Source organism: Aspergillus ibericus, assembly GCF_003184845.1.
Source record: "Aspergillus ibericus CBS 121593 unplaced genomic scaffold BO80scaffold_96, whole genome shotgun sequence".
NCBI lineage: Eukaryota > Fungi > Ascomycota > Eurotiomycetes > Eurotiales > Aspergillaceae > Aspergillus > Aspergillus ibericus.
In genome coordinates, this window is record NW_020292194.1 from 1 (window position 1) to 16,197 (window position 16,197).

The following is a 16,197-nucleotide window of genomic DNA, read 5'->3' on the forward strand; positions in this document are numbered from 1 at the left end:
CCCCCCAATTCAACCTCATCCTCCCATTACTCACCCGATACCCCCTCAACCGAGGCCACACCTCCTTCACATCCTTAACCTCGACCAAAATCCTCCCATTCTCCTCCCCAATATACCCCTCCTGCACCGCCTTCCTCACCCACTCCAACACCCCATCCCAATACCCATCCACATTCACCACCACCACCCCGGCCCCATGAATCCCAAGCTGATTCCACGTCGTCATCTCCATCACCTCCTCAATCGTCCCGAACCCCCCGGCCAGCGCCACAAACCCAGACCCGGGTCCCCCCTCCTGCACCTTCTCCGCCATCAACCGCTTCCGCGTATGCATATCCGCTACGATGGTCGTCGTCCCGTACTCGGATTCCGTGAATTGACCCGTCCCGTTACTCTTCGTGTTGTTGCTGGTGTTGGGGACGATACGTTCCGCGTCTTTGCCGGCGCGGGCTTGCTGGATGCCTGTTTCTGACGTCGAGGTCGAGATTGAGGTTGGGATTGAGGTCGGGGGATGTTCCTGCGCGTTGTCATAGCCCGGTTCGGTCTTTACTAAGGCACGGGGGATGATTCCGTGCACGGCTTGTGGGCCGGAGAGTTGGACGAGTCGGCGGGCGATTTCGCCCATGAGGCCGGCGGTGCCGCCGCCGTAGACTAGGTGGATGTTGTTCTGGTGGAATTCGTGGGCTAGGGCCCGTGCGGCTTCCATGTGGCGGGGGTTGGTACCGGAGACGGAGCCGCAGCTGGGGTGGGGGTTGGGGTTAGCATTCTTGGGGTTGTGGTGGTGGTTCAATGTAGATGGTGGAGTTGTTGGATGGGGGGATGGATGCGGGGAAGGGAAGGAGGGGAAGGAGGAGGGAGGGATGGATAGAGCTTACAACACGCAGACCACTGCGGGCTTGGGATTCTCGGAGCTCATGATGCGTCGTGTAATTACTACAGGTGCTCCTATGAGGAAGAGAATTCAGAGCGAAGATGGAGGGTCAATGGGGGGTGGAGGAGTCGCAGCAACGACGGCGCTGTGATGTAACCGGTTTCCCTTATGCGGCGGTTCTCGACCCAAATGGGAACCCTCTGCCCTGAGTGAGTGGCGGCGGCCATTTGGGGGACTGTACTGGGATTTATAGATGCAGGCATGGCCGATGAGTCACTGGGCGTTGGGCGGGCGTGCATCCAAACCCTCTCAAGCTACTCTTCGTCGGGTGATTGGCCGTCTCGGCGGCCAAGGGAGGGATGGTCTATAGATGGTCATGATCATGTCAGGCAGCTGAGCAGGGCAGGACAGCTCTGGCTCTTATGTCCTGGCCTCGAGATTGGGGATCTAGCTAGCCGGTTCAGGGCCGGAATGAGAGAATCCTGCTCTCATCTAGATAGGGTATCACAGAAGTCCTGCCACTCTCAACTTCCCACCTTGCCTTTCTTCTTCCGCAATTTGCTCTCGTCCGTCCCTGACGGCGTCGCCCCCTTCTCGGATAATTTGCCCGGCGTGTCGACCTTGACCTGCGGCGTACCAACTTTCCCTGCTGCGGTTCCCACGCCGGCTGCCTGTTTCGCTGCCGCGGCCCGATCTGCGTCGTTGACCCGGGACAGGATAAACGACCCAGGCTCTCCTACCAATGGATGCTCGTCCATGTACTCGTCACCATACCGTGAGAGCAGGCTGAATGACTCCACGAGTGTCCGGGTGTCCTGCAGGCTCGAGCCCGCGCTGACTACCTGTGATCCGCCGAGCGGGGCTTTGCCAACTGCGTCCTCCGGCAACGGCGTGTTCTCCTTGCTCTGCTGTGACTGCGCGCCGGGCTGGCTTGCGTCTGTACTTTTGGGCGCGGGTGGCAGGTAGGTATGACCGTGTGAGGGTGTGAAGGTGGGTAGTGTAGATGCCGTCTTCAGCAGACTGGTAAGAGACGTGACTGCGGACAGCTAGGCAACGGAAAAACGGAGTTAGCTTCGGGTTCTCCAGAAAGATTGGTTGCGACCCATGGAAGAAGATCACGTACGATGCGATTTCCCACTACGCTCGCAACTGACGGGGCCATGTAAGTGCAGTCTCCTACGATAAAGTATGTCGAGAGAACCACCACCTCGTCTTCTTGGCCGGCCCGCTTGCGCCTGTTTTGCTTGCGAATTACCCAAATATTCGACGGGTCGTGCGCAAAGCGACCGTCAGGTTGCGCTGCAGCCTGAATCGGATCATATGAAACCACGAATTCTAAGCCCTGCATGGTCTTCAACCGGCCCTCAAAGGCCTCGCGCGTCTCGACAAAGTGACGGAAAGCTTCATTGTAGTTGGCTTGAATGGCAAGAGAGGCGTTATTCGAAGTAGGGTCAAAGAATGGGGACTCGGCAAAGTAGAAAAGAACTGATCATCCATGGACAGGGTTAGTGAGCGAGAGCTGGTATCTACAAGGAACTGGAACTCGTACTGTTATTGGAGTGAAGGTATCCTCCCATCATCTGAACGTGAGGCGGGGACCGCCAGAGGATTTCCTCCATCGAGGCATCGGGAGTGCCCGCCATGAGGTCGGTGTAGTCGGGAGTGCTCCTGCTCAAGAACCTGCCCGTAATGACACGGACTGAGACAATGCAGCTGGACTGGAAGCTCTGGAAAGATCAAGAAGATCGAAGACCCGCCGCCGCTCTCCGCGGAGGTGATGTCTATGTTTGTTTGGTTTGCATCAGGCTAGCCACTGGGGATCGACCGAGTACAAACTACATACAACTAGACTCACTCTCACCAGCTACGCAAACTAGCCCTAAGCGTAGTCCCTTTCCTAGAATCAAAGTCACCTAGCGGCCTGGGGCGGGTTCCTAAACTACGCCTCCTGCATCAGCTGGCACACGAGAGAACCTGGTTTAGAAAGGTTGACTTCAAACTATCACATATATACATCCCGGCGCCTGGCCGTCTACCTGATACACCCCGCTCTGCAATTAGGAACGCCTATTACAACCCGGACAACACAGTGTAGGGGGGCTAGGCACTTCTCCCTGCGCTCGCCAGCTTAGCCGCAATCTTCGGGAAGTATTGTGCAACAAAGCTTTCGCTGTAGGATTGTCAGTACCAGATACTTCCATTTCGAGCGGTAAAAGGACAGGGATACAACTGGAGGCAGACTTACGTGTAGTAACTGTGGGCGGAGCTGTGGTCTTCCACCAGGTTATGGGCCAATTCGTGGCATAAGATTACCCACCAGTAGACGAGTGCGTCCGTACGGTCGGAGTTGGGGGTTTGGAGCAGCTGTTTCTCGTGCAGTTGCTGGAAGTAAAAGTAGTTACAGAAGACACTGCCAGCCCGGTTGAAGGCGATCGTCTTACCGCCGGGGTCATAGAAGACACTGAGAATGTCGGACCGTAGCGAGAAGATCGCGGCACACTCGATCAGCATCGAAGCAAACACATTGATACCGACGCTGTTCTTGGCCAGGAACTGACTGCGGTCCGGGAGCGTCCTCACAACCAGCACGTTGATCCCACAGGCGAGAGTCGCTACAAACTCAAGATCATGACTGGGCTTTTCGTCACAATAGGACTTCTTCTCCGTGATTTGGTTGGTCTCGGGTCGGCTATAAACATCCGATGATCCGTGAGGTCGACAGGCTTGGATGGCCGAGAGCAGCTCATTCTGAAGCCGATGGGGAGAATTAACATTGACGGGCGCTTCCGAGCGAGTCTTCTGAGGATCTTCAGCAGAGTAAGGCGGGGGAGGAGGGGCCTGCTCCGAGGATCCAGGAAGAGAAGGCTGGGACGAGTCGCCGTTGGGGCCATTCCAAGGCGAGCGATTGCCCTCGAGCCCAAACCGTTTGGAGAGGTTGGCAAAGAACCCGCGAGGCCGCCGATCTTGCGCTTGATCAGAACCCTCGGCCTGGACATCACGGCTGGCGTTCTTGCCGGAGGGCGAGTCTGGAAAATCTCCCGGCATTAGTGGCTCGCGCTCACCTTCCGTCGGTTGCGGTTGTGCTTGTGCTTGCACCTGGGCCTGTTCTCTGGCCCATGCAGCTTCTCTCTCCTGGAGACGTTGTCGCTCTTCCTCCAACTGCTTTTGCCGTCTATCCTCTGCCATCCTAGCCTCGTGTGCCTTTTGCTTGAGAATGCGTTCCACATTGTACCCGCGAGCTTTAAGCTCCAACAAGTCTGTCTTCAACAGCATCTCTAACGTAAGGGTTGAATGGAGCTTCGGCCGGACAAGGATGAGGTGCACAAGAGCCTGGCTAATCTCGTAGAGATCATACTTGCCCGGACAGATCCACAGGATCCAGTCCCTTGCTTGTTGTGTGATGATTGCGCTTCGCTTCTGAGTGTGCGAGATCCGACGGCCCTTCAGAGACCGGGTGAGAGAAATGGATTGCACCACCTGCACCTGCAAATGCCTTTCTAGCCACCGCACTTCATGCCGTATCAAATCAGGAGACTGATCATGCAGGAACAGTCTCGAGCGTTCATTGATCAGCTTCTGTAGTTTGGCGGCTGGACGTTGGTCGGCAGCTACAGCACCCCAGTGAGCACGCTCTTCGACAAGCCCACTCAACGGCAGTGCCCCTAGAGCCTGATAGAAGTTCTCTAGTAATTCCTCCTGAGGCGCGGCTAACACATGCTCTTTGAAGAGATTAAAGCTCTGGAAATCATCCACCACGACGGCGTCCTTCGCAACAGTCAAAGTCCATTCCTTGATGCTTTGATCTTCCTCTTCATCATCAGACAAGTTCTCCTTTGCGACATTCTCTTGCGCTAGGGACGAGATATCCCGACTGGCGAGCAGGAACGCCGACCTCTTCATTTCCTGGAAGAGTTCGCGGTCCTTTCTAAGGGTTGCAACATGTTCAGCGAGTGTCCTCAGTAGTTTGAGATACTTATCAGCACTTTGGAAGGTAGCCGATATCCTAGCTGGTTCCTTGACGAGCATGCGCGCAATTTCCACCTTGGTCGGTTCTCTCTTGGAACCAACTGCCATGAGGAAAAGATTTGCTTCTTGGCCAAAGTCGACGAAGTCGAATATGTCTTTGTAGTCTTCTCCTTCTCCGAGATAGCAGAGTTTAGGCGTCACCCGACGCACCGTCTTCTCCGTCGCATCCTGTGTAGTCGAGACAGGAATTACCTGCGCATTCCCAACGCGATCTATGTCCCGTGCACTGAGTTCCGACACTCTTCCGGCCAAATACTTGAAGACCACCCTTGCGTCACGTTTTGTAGACGGTGGCTGACGAATAAGACAATCGATGCATTCACTCAAAGCGGGGTGTTGTTTTACTCCAAACTTGGAAGCATGAGGATGGAGGTCCCTTTGAAGGATTGTGAAACCAAACAAGGTAGCGCCCTCATCCGTATAACATTTGCTCGGGGTAGCCAAGCCTTGCGAGCCTTCAGTGGGCAGGAACGGGACATCGACTGCATTGCAGTCAAACGTCGCATAGCCACTCGTATGGTACTCGGCGATATAGTATGACATCGCTCTCGTATGAAGAACCCAGTTACCATCCGCCGCCGCTCTAGCCATGATCTGGACTAGCTCAGGAGGTAAAGGAAAACTTCTCAGCCCCAACTTAGAAAGGAACTTTCCCTCGTTACTGCTAGGCTGATACTGACCTGGCCACTCAATGATAGGCAGCCCCAAAGCTCTGAGTGAGCTTTTCGGCTCAAACAGTTCGAAAATTTTATAGCGTTTGCGATTCGCTGCCTTCAAGTCGCCGTTCCCACCATCGCTTGGTTCGGCAGTGCACAAGCTGGTATTCTTGAGGCGCTTGATATCGTTCGCGGGAATATCGTCACGAACGGAAGCAAGATACCGGATCAACTCAACATGGCTCCATTTCCTCTGGTTGTTGCTAGAGGCATCTGGTGATTCCGCGGTATCGAGGAGGCGCTCGAAGATGACACCGAGCTCGACTGTCTTACGAACACCAAGCGCGCCCAGGAACTTCTCCTTCACTCCGTTCAGACCATGGATGACTGGAAGATCATCAAAAAGCCTCACCGAAGAGAAGTAGGTCTCTGCAGGAGGTTTCATTCCAAGTTTAGTCGGGATGACGGTGTGTGGCTGTAGTTGATTAATCACCGCTTGTCTCGATGGCTGGCTCAGATAGTCCCATTGCTTGGAGAGAACAGGCAAGACTTGTGCGGAGAACGAGGGGCTCTGTGTGATATCTTGATCCACAGGGAGAAGGCTTCTATTACCAGCATTGCTGACCAGCCAGCGAACCCATGGAACAATCTGATATTCTGTCCAACCAAAAGCTTCTAACTCCTGCTTTCCAAGAGACTTTGTGAATTTGAAAGGTGCCACGGATGGTGGAACAGGCAAATTGACCAGTATTTTTTGAGGATTTAGATAACTGTCGATGCCACCAAAGACGATGAGTCTTGTCTGAGGACCACTGTCATCTTCGTCATTCGCTACCGCGACATTCAAAAGGCTTTGGACTGAGTAGAGATCAAGTTGGCCTGTGGCAGCCCTTCGACCTAGCCAGGCAAGGAATTCAATAACCTGATTGGTTCGTAGTGTGCTAGTCTCCAGTTCCCGCTTTATGTCGGAGACCGTGATATCGGTGACCAATCCAAAATCGGTCAGCTTCTTGACGAAGTCTTTTGCACCCGACACGAACTCATCCGGCAGAACCGGTATAGAATCCATGAAACTAAGATCTTTCGGAGCAAGACGTGCCTGATGACTTTGGATGATACCGCAGGTTGAAAGAACTTCAATGGAAGAGCTTTTGTTGCACGTCCAAAATGCATCCTCGATGGTTTGCCCTAAAAGTGATGACGGTGTCGATTCACGGAACACGAACTGGTTCGCCGTGTGAATAGCCTCAGGAAGCACACCAACTATATCATCCTTTCGTATTTTCGTGGACTTCGACGACTCTCTCCCAGACATTATCCTTGCTTTGATGGATGCCATTTCCGCAGTCCAGGCAATCCGACAGACAATTCCCGCTGCCCTCAGCATTTCCAGATTCCATTTGCTGATATAGCGGGTGTTGAGATCGATACTCTCCCGCTCTACTGTAGGAATGACAGAGGGAGCAGAGATATGAGCATTTAGGCCCGTTGTTTGGTGGGTTGGAAAGCCAATGAAGACTCTCCCAGCTTTAGAAGGCAAAATAGAGGAGAGAACCTCTGATTGTAGGCCAGAGGCCCCAGAAGCTAAGGTCGTGTCATATGAAGGGGTCAGTATAGCGATAGTGGATCGCTTAGGTGGAGGCTTGCGCGTAGCTCTTTCAAGTTCGCTGCTCAAAGACTGGCTAACGGAAGCCTGAAGACTGGCGGTGTTGATGTGTAGGAATACCGCGGCGGTTTCAGTCTTGGTCATTTCGCCAGTGTCAGTGGAATTGTCTTTGTTTTCAGGCTTCGCTGGCTTTTCTGGGCCGCTCTGGCCCGTGAGTTTAGAGAAGAAGGAACGCAAAGAACCAGTTGTATCTCTGAGTCCCTCACGGAAAATGCTTGCATTTGGGTTCCATTCAACAACGCGCATCCACGAAGCATCAACTTGGGCAACCTCCCGTGTGACATTTTGAATCTTCAACAACCCTTGTGGTGTTTTGGTTTCGATGTCCCTCGGAATGCTTAGGTTGACACTTGGGGCAGTCTTCTTCGAAAGTCTCAATAAGTTCCAGTCATCCAGCCACAGTTCTATACCTTCAAGGCTTACGAAAGTAAGGCTGCTGGATAAGAATTGGCACAGTTGCATCAATGAGGGAATCGGTGAGGTATCATTGCGATAGTCTAGAACGAATGTGGTCTCGGGGTTTGCGTCTTCGTCCAGCTGCAGCCGACGGGTAAAAAGAGCGTTCCCTTTCCAATAGAAGGCCATGGCTTCTTTCCCAGATGATACGAAGGGCTCTTCGCAATCATCGAATACACTGTAAAAGCCAACACCGAAGGCTCCGATTTTGGTCTCGTCGGGGTTCCCATCGGCGATGCGCTTTAATCTTCCCCAATCCTTCTCACTGAATGGGGTACCGTTGTTGGATATCAAGAGGCGTTTCAGGGTATGGTTAGATATCGTATGCTTGATCAAGGTACTGTCGTCGGCAGCCGAGGGCAGTGGGACCGTCGTCGATGGCAGCGTCTCGAACTTGATAGTCACTTTCGTGGCATTAGCATCCGCCGCATTTTGGATCATCTCTCGCAGGACCGTCCTATTTGTACCCCATTAGTGATCATTTTCTGGCTCATCAGGGCAGCAATTATAAGAATACCATTTCCCCGAATACCGTGCGAGGACTTTCGAAATGAGACCTCGTGTATCAACAGTGACCGCCTCCTCATCGTTCCCCGATCCCATCGTACGCGCCCTGAGGGCGTTGAAATCGATCTTTTGGGCCATACTTGAGGCATAAAAGAGTGAGTTGACGTACTCGATCCCAAAGAGACCGTGGCAAACAAGCTAACAGCGGAAGAATCAAGACATGGGGCTTTTGGTCATGCGTCGGCGGGCGGCGGTACTCGATAACCCTGTAACCTAGACAACAGAGCGGAGTCTATGGATTAAATATAGCTGCTGACAAATCGAATCCAAAAGAATGGAAGTTATACTGGAGACCAAGGCGAAGAAGGGAGGTCCAAGAGGACGTCGAGCCCGCGAGAAGACGAGACCCCAAGGAGAGACGGGGGGGCGTCGATGGCGACAGAGTGACCTTCTTGTCGGAGACAGCGCGGAGTTAAAGTTATCGGCCTTATCAGATATGCGGCGCTTATGTCAGCGGGGCCTCTCGTGACATCGGGGGGGTTACGGCGGTCGACAGGCACGCCCGATGCCGGTATCAATCAACTCCGCGGTTGTTGTACTCGTCCTTCGTTGTTTTTCAAATCTTGTGGGAGGTGCTTTTTTTTTATTTGGTTGGAGTGGCCTATGGTCACAGCTCTATCAAACGGGGTTCGATGAAACCGTGAGCAGAATCTCCGCATCTCTCGTTACTCCGTGGCCTCTACGACATTTGGTTGCTTTTAGCGCTTCGTATGACTTCCGGAAGCTTGCCCGCCCTTTCGGACGCAGTCCTGAGCAGATCGCCGATTGCCTCCTCTCCACTTGCTCACAGATGACACTATGGGGGTCGACCCTCTCTCCCCTATTGCGCCCGTACGCTTACGGGCGCTGCTACTACCCATTGGCAAGATAAAACGCTCGAGGTTCCTGAGCTTCGCCGCACGGCTTCAGGCCGAAAATGTTGTCCGCTTGGGTGATATTAGTCCTGATGCGCGACCCAATCGAAGTAGGCTAGCACCCAATTTCTCATGCTTGCGGTAGAGGAAGCTCCTCGCCGACATAACTGGGGCAGTTATTGACCGTTTTTCTTGATAGACATGTTTTCCCCGCTGGCCTTCCCTACCGGCATGATACTTTACGACCTGTCCTACTCCGTGCCTCCGACATCCCACCTAGAGCTATTTCCTTTCGAGATCTTTAGAGAGCCCCTGGTGATCATTGCGATAGCCGACGGTGCCGAACTTAGCGAAAGCGTCAAGAAGGATGAACCAGCATCTGCGGCCGAACAGCCCCCAACTCCGGGCGAGCTGGAGCAGCTTCGACAGGAACTGGAAGCAGTCAGGGAGACCAATCCCAGGGCGCTGGTCCACCAGCTCCTAATTTTCGACTATGAAGGAGTGAACAAGCTCACAAACGGCCCGGGAGATGTGCTTTGGATCCCACGACCTCAGGCGTCGAAGGCCACTACAATGAAGACAGTCTTGTGTGATATTACGTCTGTGCTACTCTCTGAGCTAGACGAGTTTGCAAAAACCATTCAAAGTATACCATCTATAGAATCGCCGAGGGCGTCATCCTGGGGTCCTCATCGCGGCCCTGACATACGCCCGCGGCCGACCGACAGGCTGTTTCATCGGATGACCATGCCTGCACATCTCCCATCAAGCCCTAACGGTACGACCGAATCTCCTATGAGATCCAACCAGGGCTCGCCGGCTCCAAGCGACCATGAAACTCCAACCACCTTTGATGAGATCACCCGATCTATACAAGTAGCCAATCGTTCCAACTCGGTGGGCAAGGTGCATTCGCTGCCATCATCCAAGGAGCACAGCCGTGATCGAATGTCTGTGAGCGGCATGAGCGCGACTGACCGGACTAAGAACAGGATCAAAGGTCGTACGGGTGTTGTTGTTGGGACACTGTTCCTCCAAGCTGGCAGATGGCCGGACGCTTTGAAAGAGCTCATTGAAGCCGCGTCTAATGCTAGAGCAAGCAGTGATTACGTGTGGCATGCGAAAGCGCTGGAATCCATCCTCCTCTGTCTATTGATGGTCGCCTGGGCTGGGATGGACTTTCAGGTACGCACCCCATTCCCAACATCTGTTTTGTATCGCTAATTCGTAGCAGATCCCTCCCGTTTGCTATCCTGTTGCCGACAAGTCCTCAAAGCTATCATATAGCAGTAGTCTTGATACGAGCTTATCATCTCCTGGGAACCGCATAATCTCACTTCAGAATCTCTCCAATCTATTACCCGATCTTGCGAACAATATATTGAATCTTTACAACCGTGCCGCCAACATCACAGACGAACCTTTGCCTCAGCTTGTCTTTTCGGAAACAGTGATTCGTCTGGCAAGGTTATTGGCGGCCGCTCGTATTCGCGATGGCGCCCTGGATGACGTTGCCCTCAAGCATATCGTTATGAATGAGTCCCTCCCACCTTTGTACCGACCGGAACGACCTCGTGGTCTCACCATTCTTCGCAAATCTGAGATTGCGAACTTCCTTTTCCGCGCATTACCTCTTTCCTCTAGCGCAGATCTGCCTCCAACAGACACCATACCTATCATAGTTGGCGTGGTATCCGTCCTGAATGTGCTCGATCTACCGCGAAAGAAGGCCTTCATATTGAGGGAGCTTCTATCCATCATGGTTCCAACACTTGTGCAGGCTCGCAAGATTGGCGCGGCAGAAGTGGGAGTTCATCCCGCCGCTGGATTGGCGTCTCTCAGCGACACAGCTTTTGATATCAATGCCCTTGATCTTGGTCCAGGGAACATGGAGGAGAGCATGCGCTCGCTCCTTGCCACTATAGGCGACATCTATGGCGTCCAGCCGTCGTCTGTCTATGAATGGGAGAAGAGACGGTCCTCCACTGCGGGTGGACCGGAACCCTTCCCGGAATATGATTCGATCACTGCCATTGTTGAACGGGCGTTTCGACACACCGTTCTGGATGGATATGGTGACCTCAACCTGAAGATTGATGTTCTAAAAACGTGCATTAGCTCTTGCGAGGCCCTCCCCGACTTTAGCGGCGTGCTTCGGTTCACAGTAGAACTTCTCCAGACCATCAGAGGGGATCTGATGCTTGCCGAATCCCACTACCAACCACCCTATTTACCACGAGACGAACAGATACGACTTTTGAACAATATTAAGCGGACTGTTGGTGCAGCCCACAAATTAGGCGCCTCAGGGCTTGAGGCAGAGTATTGGGACGATTTCTTGGTCCGCGGTGTTCAACTGCTGGCTCTTCCAGATCCCAGGCGACCTGTTCGCCGCTCGAAACCTGATCTAGACGCTGTTACAGCTAGTCGTGAGAAGGCGACGAAGGATCCATTCTTATACAACCCTTTCTCCAAAGCAAGTGGCAAGGCTGCCGAGTCGTTGATGGTTGCCGGTGAATTTGCGGCATTCCAAGTCACACTTCAAAACCCTTATGAGTTCGACTTGGAGATCGAAAAGCTCGCCCTCGATAGTGACGGTGTATCTTTAGACGCAGTGGCCGAGTGGATCCTGATTCCCCCACTATGCGTGCAAGACATCACAGTCTATGGGAAAGCCACCGGCGAGGGAGCGCTCAAGGTCACAGGCTGCATAGTGAAGGTTCGGCACTGCAGGGAGCGCAAATTCCCGATATTCCAAAGCTTCTGGAAGCCTGAAGCAGAATGGAAATTCAAACGAACCGGGTTGGCGGCCAAGAAGCCTACCGTGGAACGTCCACTTTCGTGGAGCTCAACGACTTCCAGGAATGGGAAACAGCTTCCCAAAAAAGGCCCCGAAACGTCGGTTTGCGAGGTCAAAGTCATTGGACAACAGCCATCCTTGGTGATTGAGTCCTTGTCGCTGTCCCAGTCCGCGATCATGGTCCTTGAGGGTGAACTAAGCTCCTTCAACATTACCCTCCGAAACACTTCGCCCTGCCCTCTCGACTTTATCCTCTTTACCTTCCAGGACTCGACCACAAGACAGGTTCAGTCGGCACTCAGCAGCAAAGACTTGCTGCCCGTCGAGATATATGAGTTGGAACTGAACCTGACCAAACCCGCGCTGCGGTGGCGCCGAGAAGGGTTGAACCCTGAGGATCACTCTATCCCAGCAGGCCAGAGTGCCACATTCACCATTGATGTCATTGGAAAACCTGGCTTGCAGGACACCACCGTGCAGATTGATTATTCGTGCATTGGAGTTACGCATGGGAACTTACCTGACGTGTTCTACACCCGTCAATTGTTTGTCCCACTTACTGCAACGGTCAATGCCAGTATAGAGGTCGCACGATGTGATATCCTACCCCTTAGCAGCGACTTTGCATGGTGGAACAGCCCCGACAGCGTGATAGAAACCGAAACTGGCCCAATCAGCGCCGGTTCTCTACCTCCATCGACGGAGAATGACCCGTTCTCGCCAGTACTCTCTCACCTCGCCCGAGGTGGATATGGACCCGACCACTGTATTCTTCTCCTTGATCTTCGCAACGCTTGGCCAAACGCTTTGTCGGTATCCTTGCATGTCAGTGAGAACCCGATGCAGTCAGATGTGGGACGGCCTTCCCAATTGCCGGAAGACGGAAAAGGCCAATATGCCGTCCGCGGAGAGCTCCAGCCAGGTCAGATGTCACGGTTCGTTCTTGTTCTCCCTCGAGCCTATCTAGACAACCCCCATGCACCCATCCCGATCTTGAACACGGGAGTCAAGCGGCAATTTGTCGTCAGTGCCAACAAACTCACCTTCGAAGCCGAGGCGGCTACACGCGAAGCATTCTGGTATCGGGAAGAGATCCTCCAACGAGTCTGCGGGTTCTGGAAAGAGAAGACAGGCGTCCGTGAAGGGATAATCGATCTGCGTAACCTACGCTTAAATGCGCGCATGGTCGAGGCCTTCCAGTTAGAGGACCTTGGCGTGACATTCTCCCTGGAACCTTCATTCCCCGACGACGCCAAGAGCGTCGTCCAAACCGGGCGCTCCAAGTACAATGTCCACACCGACGACATGCTAAACCTAACCGTCACCGTCGTCAACCGCTCCTCGCGGCCCATCCACCCTCTTCTACGCCTCCAGCCGAGCCTGCGCCACCAACCCAGCAATATCGCCCTGGACCTTTCACGACGCCTCGCCTGGACCGGAATGCTGCAACAAGTGCTCCCCATCCTACACAGCGGCGAAAGCACAACCGCCACCGTCGGCGTCACCGTTCTCTGTCGAGGCGAGTACGAATTCGGCGCCACCGTCGAGGAACTCCGCCTCCTGAGACCGGCTCCCGTCTCCGACGACGATCCCTCTCACCCACCACCACCCCCAGCTCAGGCTGCCTTCCACGACGACGAAGGCATGATCACAGATACCTTTGGGGCGGACGTGGCCAAGAAAAGACGAATATGGCATGCCAAAGAGACGTGCGTTATGAATGCCCATGACTGAAACATCTACACATAGAGGTTAGGGGCCGGTCGAGGATACAGCGAACAGGATGTGGTGGTCTCGTCGTGTCGTTATTTCAGCAAGCTGTCTGTCTGTCTATGTTCATTCCCATCTTCTTAATCACGACGTAAATGCAGACATCATTGTCATCATTATAAATTTTTGTATATCACATTTCACTTTATCTTCCTTAATTTCCCCCCCCCCCCCCTTCTTCTGATTAGATCAGGCATGTTACGATGCTGATGATTCATATATCATGTATCATGTGCACTGTATTGATGCAGGGATAAAGCTTGTCAATACGCATGGTGGACGGAATTTGATTCGCTTTCAAAGTCTCATGGGAGAGAGTTCAAACATGGCTAACGTCCAGGATATAAGATAGAAAATTACAGATACAGAAAGAGAAAAGATTGCACATCAATCCACGCTAAAGAAACAAGGCTAATGTCCGATGGCCCTCTGCAGCCGTCCAGCGGCGGACGAGGGGCTGGGCTCGGGCCAGCCGCTCACAGCATCGTCGACTTCCTCGAGGAAGCTCGTGCTGTTGTGGATGGAGGTGCCACCCAAGACGACTCGCACGCCGGGCGAGCTGGCGTTCACTTGGGCGACCATTTTGGCTTCTTCGTACGTAGCTCCGCCCACCATGAAGATGATGATATCCTGGGGCTTGTCCCGCGTATGGCCGCCACCTTCGAGGAAGGGATACTGCAACTCCCTCAGACGGCCTTTGATCAAATTTTGGAGGGTTGCCTCCAAGCGGGGCGAGTGCTGGGTGTACACGTTTTCAACGCCTTTCAGGCCCTTGAACCGGTCCCGGGCACCGGAGAAGAGGGAGGTTGATTCAAAGAGGTCGGAAAAGCCACCAGCAACAGGCGGCGCTTGCAAGGAGTGGTGATAAGCGAGTAGTTTCGGGATGATGTTGACCTTGTATGAAGGAACATTGCCGGCGGTGGCCATGAGATCGAGCAGGATCGGGAGCGCATTGTTTGGTTGCTTCTCGTAGCGGATGGCGTACAGTGCCACTAGTCGCAGCTTGTTCTCCGCCGGGACGCTGGGCAGTTGGATTATGCGTTGTAAGTTCTGCAGGGAGACGGTCAGCCGTCGATTCCGCAGCTAGCTCGGTTCCAGGAGATGGAGCACCCATACCTTGAGGTCATTGGCGTGGTTGTCATTGCAAGCCAAGCTTTGTTCCAACTCACTGACATCCAGCAGATCTTCCTCCCCCACTCGCCGGCTGAGCTCTCCCACCAGCGTGACATGCTTACTGACGTTCCCGGATAGTTTACGGAACTCGGGATAGTCCTCCACGAAGCGCTTCATATCCGAGATCGACTCGATGTTCATTGTGTTCTGCGTTTTGACCTGATACTGCTCGACATACTCCTTGATGTTCTGGCCAAGGTCTCCGAAGTTCTGGTACATGTTCTTCTTGAAGAACGGATCCTGATCCTGGGAAAGGACAATCTCCCGTAGCTCCGGTCGAATCTCCGGGACGTCCCGGAGGTCCACGCGCCCGTTGTGGATGCCCATCAGCTCATGCACCATGGCCTGGTATGTCCATTGTGTCAGCAGCGGCGTGATAGGGTCGTCCCGGCGGTCGAGGATCAGCAGAATCGGTGGCGTATCGGTTTTGCGGAAATTGAAGAGCTGCTCCTCCTGCGTTAACTGATAGCGGACCTCCGTGGCCAGCTTCTTAGCCAACAAACTGTTCTTCTCGTAACGGATTAACGGGTTCTTCTTCAGCGCCAACAGCATGGCGATAACGCCTTCCGTTGCTCTCTGCAAGGCATCCGCATTCCACAGGTCTGGCGACTGGCTCCACAAGCGCTGCTGCGGGAAGCCCAAGTTCATGGAACACAGATCGGGATTGATCACGAGAAAGTCGGCAAAGTGCTCCTGGACCACACGAACCACCTCGTGTGAATCTGCTTCGGCGAGTCGTTCGAGGGAGGATTTGCGAATGATGTTGCTGAGGTAGATGTAGTATTCGCCGTACTTGGGCTCGCGGAGTTCGTCGATCAGGAATTGGATGGAGGTCGGGGAGGGTCGCACAAAGCACAGGCAGCGGAGATGTCGCATGCGTTCCCGGGCGGCATTATCGAGTCGGTCGATGAGGTAGACTTCATGGTTCAAGAGGGCGGACTGGGTGATGGCGGTTGACACAATGGGGACCTGAACGAGGGAGGATTAGCGCACCGCTGCCACCGGCATCAACGAGAGAAGCGCAAGTCCCACTGTCTCACTGTCGAGGAGGAGTATCTTCATCTTGGCCGAGGAGGAGGAGGAGGGGTCCCCCGCGGTGACCATCTTGGAGATGTACCCCGACACCGCCGCGACGACGTCCATGCTGGATGGGACGTAGAGGATTCAAGAATCAGAAGAGAGGATTGGAGTTCAAGCGCGACAATAAGGAAGGAGTGGCAACATAAGCACCGATAGGGGGGGGATGAGGGTGGAGAAGTATTGGAATGGAGAGAATAGTAAGTAGTAAGTAGTAAGTAGTTATGCGGGAGGAAAGCTGGCTGGCCCATACCATGTGATGATGCCACCCGCCCGCCTTT

General features: G+C 53.7%; 5 protein-coding genes across 5 annotated transcripts; 1 reads left to right on the forward strand and 4 right to left on the reverse strand.

Annotated features, from left to right (window-relative positions):
- On the reverse strand, nucleotides 1–1,079 carry BO80DRAFT_489172 (LOG family protein; the record flags this gene model as incomplete). Its single annotated transcript, XM_025723598.1, has 2 exons — nucleotides 876–1,079; nucleotides 1–740 (listed from the first exon to the last, which is right to left on the reverse strand). Coding segments are annotated over exons 1-2 (781 nt in total), but the record flags the coding sequence as incomplete, so codon positions are not given.
- Nucleotides 1,080–1,395: 316 nt separating this feature from the next.
- med6 (mediator complex subunit MED6) lies at nucleotides 1,396–2,514 on the reverse strand (the record flags this gene model as incomplete). Its single annotated transcript, XM_025716436.1, has 3 exons — nucleotides 1,396–1,917; nucleotides 1,995–2,356; nucleotides 2,421–2,514. The coding sequence occupies 3 exons, from the start codon at nucleotides 2,512–2,514 to the stop codon at nucleotides 1,396–1,398; spliced, it is 978 nt and encodes a 325-aa protein (XP_025569200.1).
- Nucleotides 2,515–2,845: 331 nt separating this feature from the next.
- Nucleotides 2,846–8,622, reverse strand: BO80DRAFT_469846 (histidine kinase-like ATPase domain-containing protein). Its single transcript, XM_025723046.1, has 3 exons — nucleotides 8,193–8,622; nucleotides 3,117–8,132; nucleotides 2,846–3,041 (listed from the first exon to the last, which is right to left on the reverse strand). Exons 1-3 carry the CDS (start codon nucleotides 8,318–8,320, stop codon nucleotides 2,972–2,974), a joined length of 5,214 nt encoding a protein of 1,737 aa, XP_025569201.1. The 5' UTR covers nucleotides 8,321–8,622; the 3' UTR covers nucleotides 2,846–2,971.
- A 152-nt stretch (nucleotides 8,623–8,774) lies between these two features.
- On the forward strand, nucleotides 8,775–13,630 carry BO80DRAFT_420190 (TRAPPII-specific subunit TRS120; the record flags this gene model as incomplete). The annotated part of the gene is made up of 3 exons (XM_025718333.1): nucleotides 8,775–9,206; nucleotides 9,296–10,281; nucleotides 10,328–13,630. The coding sequence occupies exons 1-3, from the start codon at nucleotides 9,041–9,043 to the stop codon at nucleotides 13,628–13,630; spliced, it is 4,455 nt and encodes a 1,484-aa protein (XP_025569202.1). The 5' UTR covers nucleotides 8,775–9,040.
- Nucleotides 13,631–13,898: 268 nt separating this feature from the next.
- Nucleotides 13,899–16,117, reverse strand: BO80DRAFT_420194 (Sec1 family protein). The gene is made up of 3 exons (XM_025718334.1): nucleotides 15,872–16,117; nucleotides 14,783–15,808; nucleotides 13,899–14,716 (listed from the first exon to the last, which is right to left on the reverse strand). Exons 1-3 carry the CDS (start codon nucleotides 15,980–15,982, stop codon nucleotides 14,078–14,080), a joined length of 1,776 nt encoding a protein of 591 aa, XP_025569203.1. The 5' UTR covers nucleotides 15,983–16,117; the 3' UTR covers nucleotides 13,899–14,077.
- Between the last annotated feature and the right edge of the window lie 80 nt (nucleotides 16,118–16,197).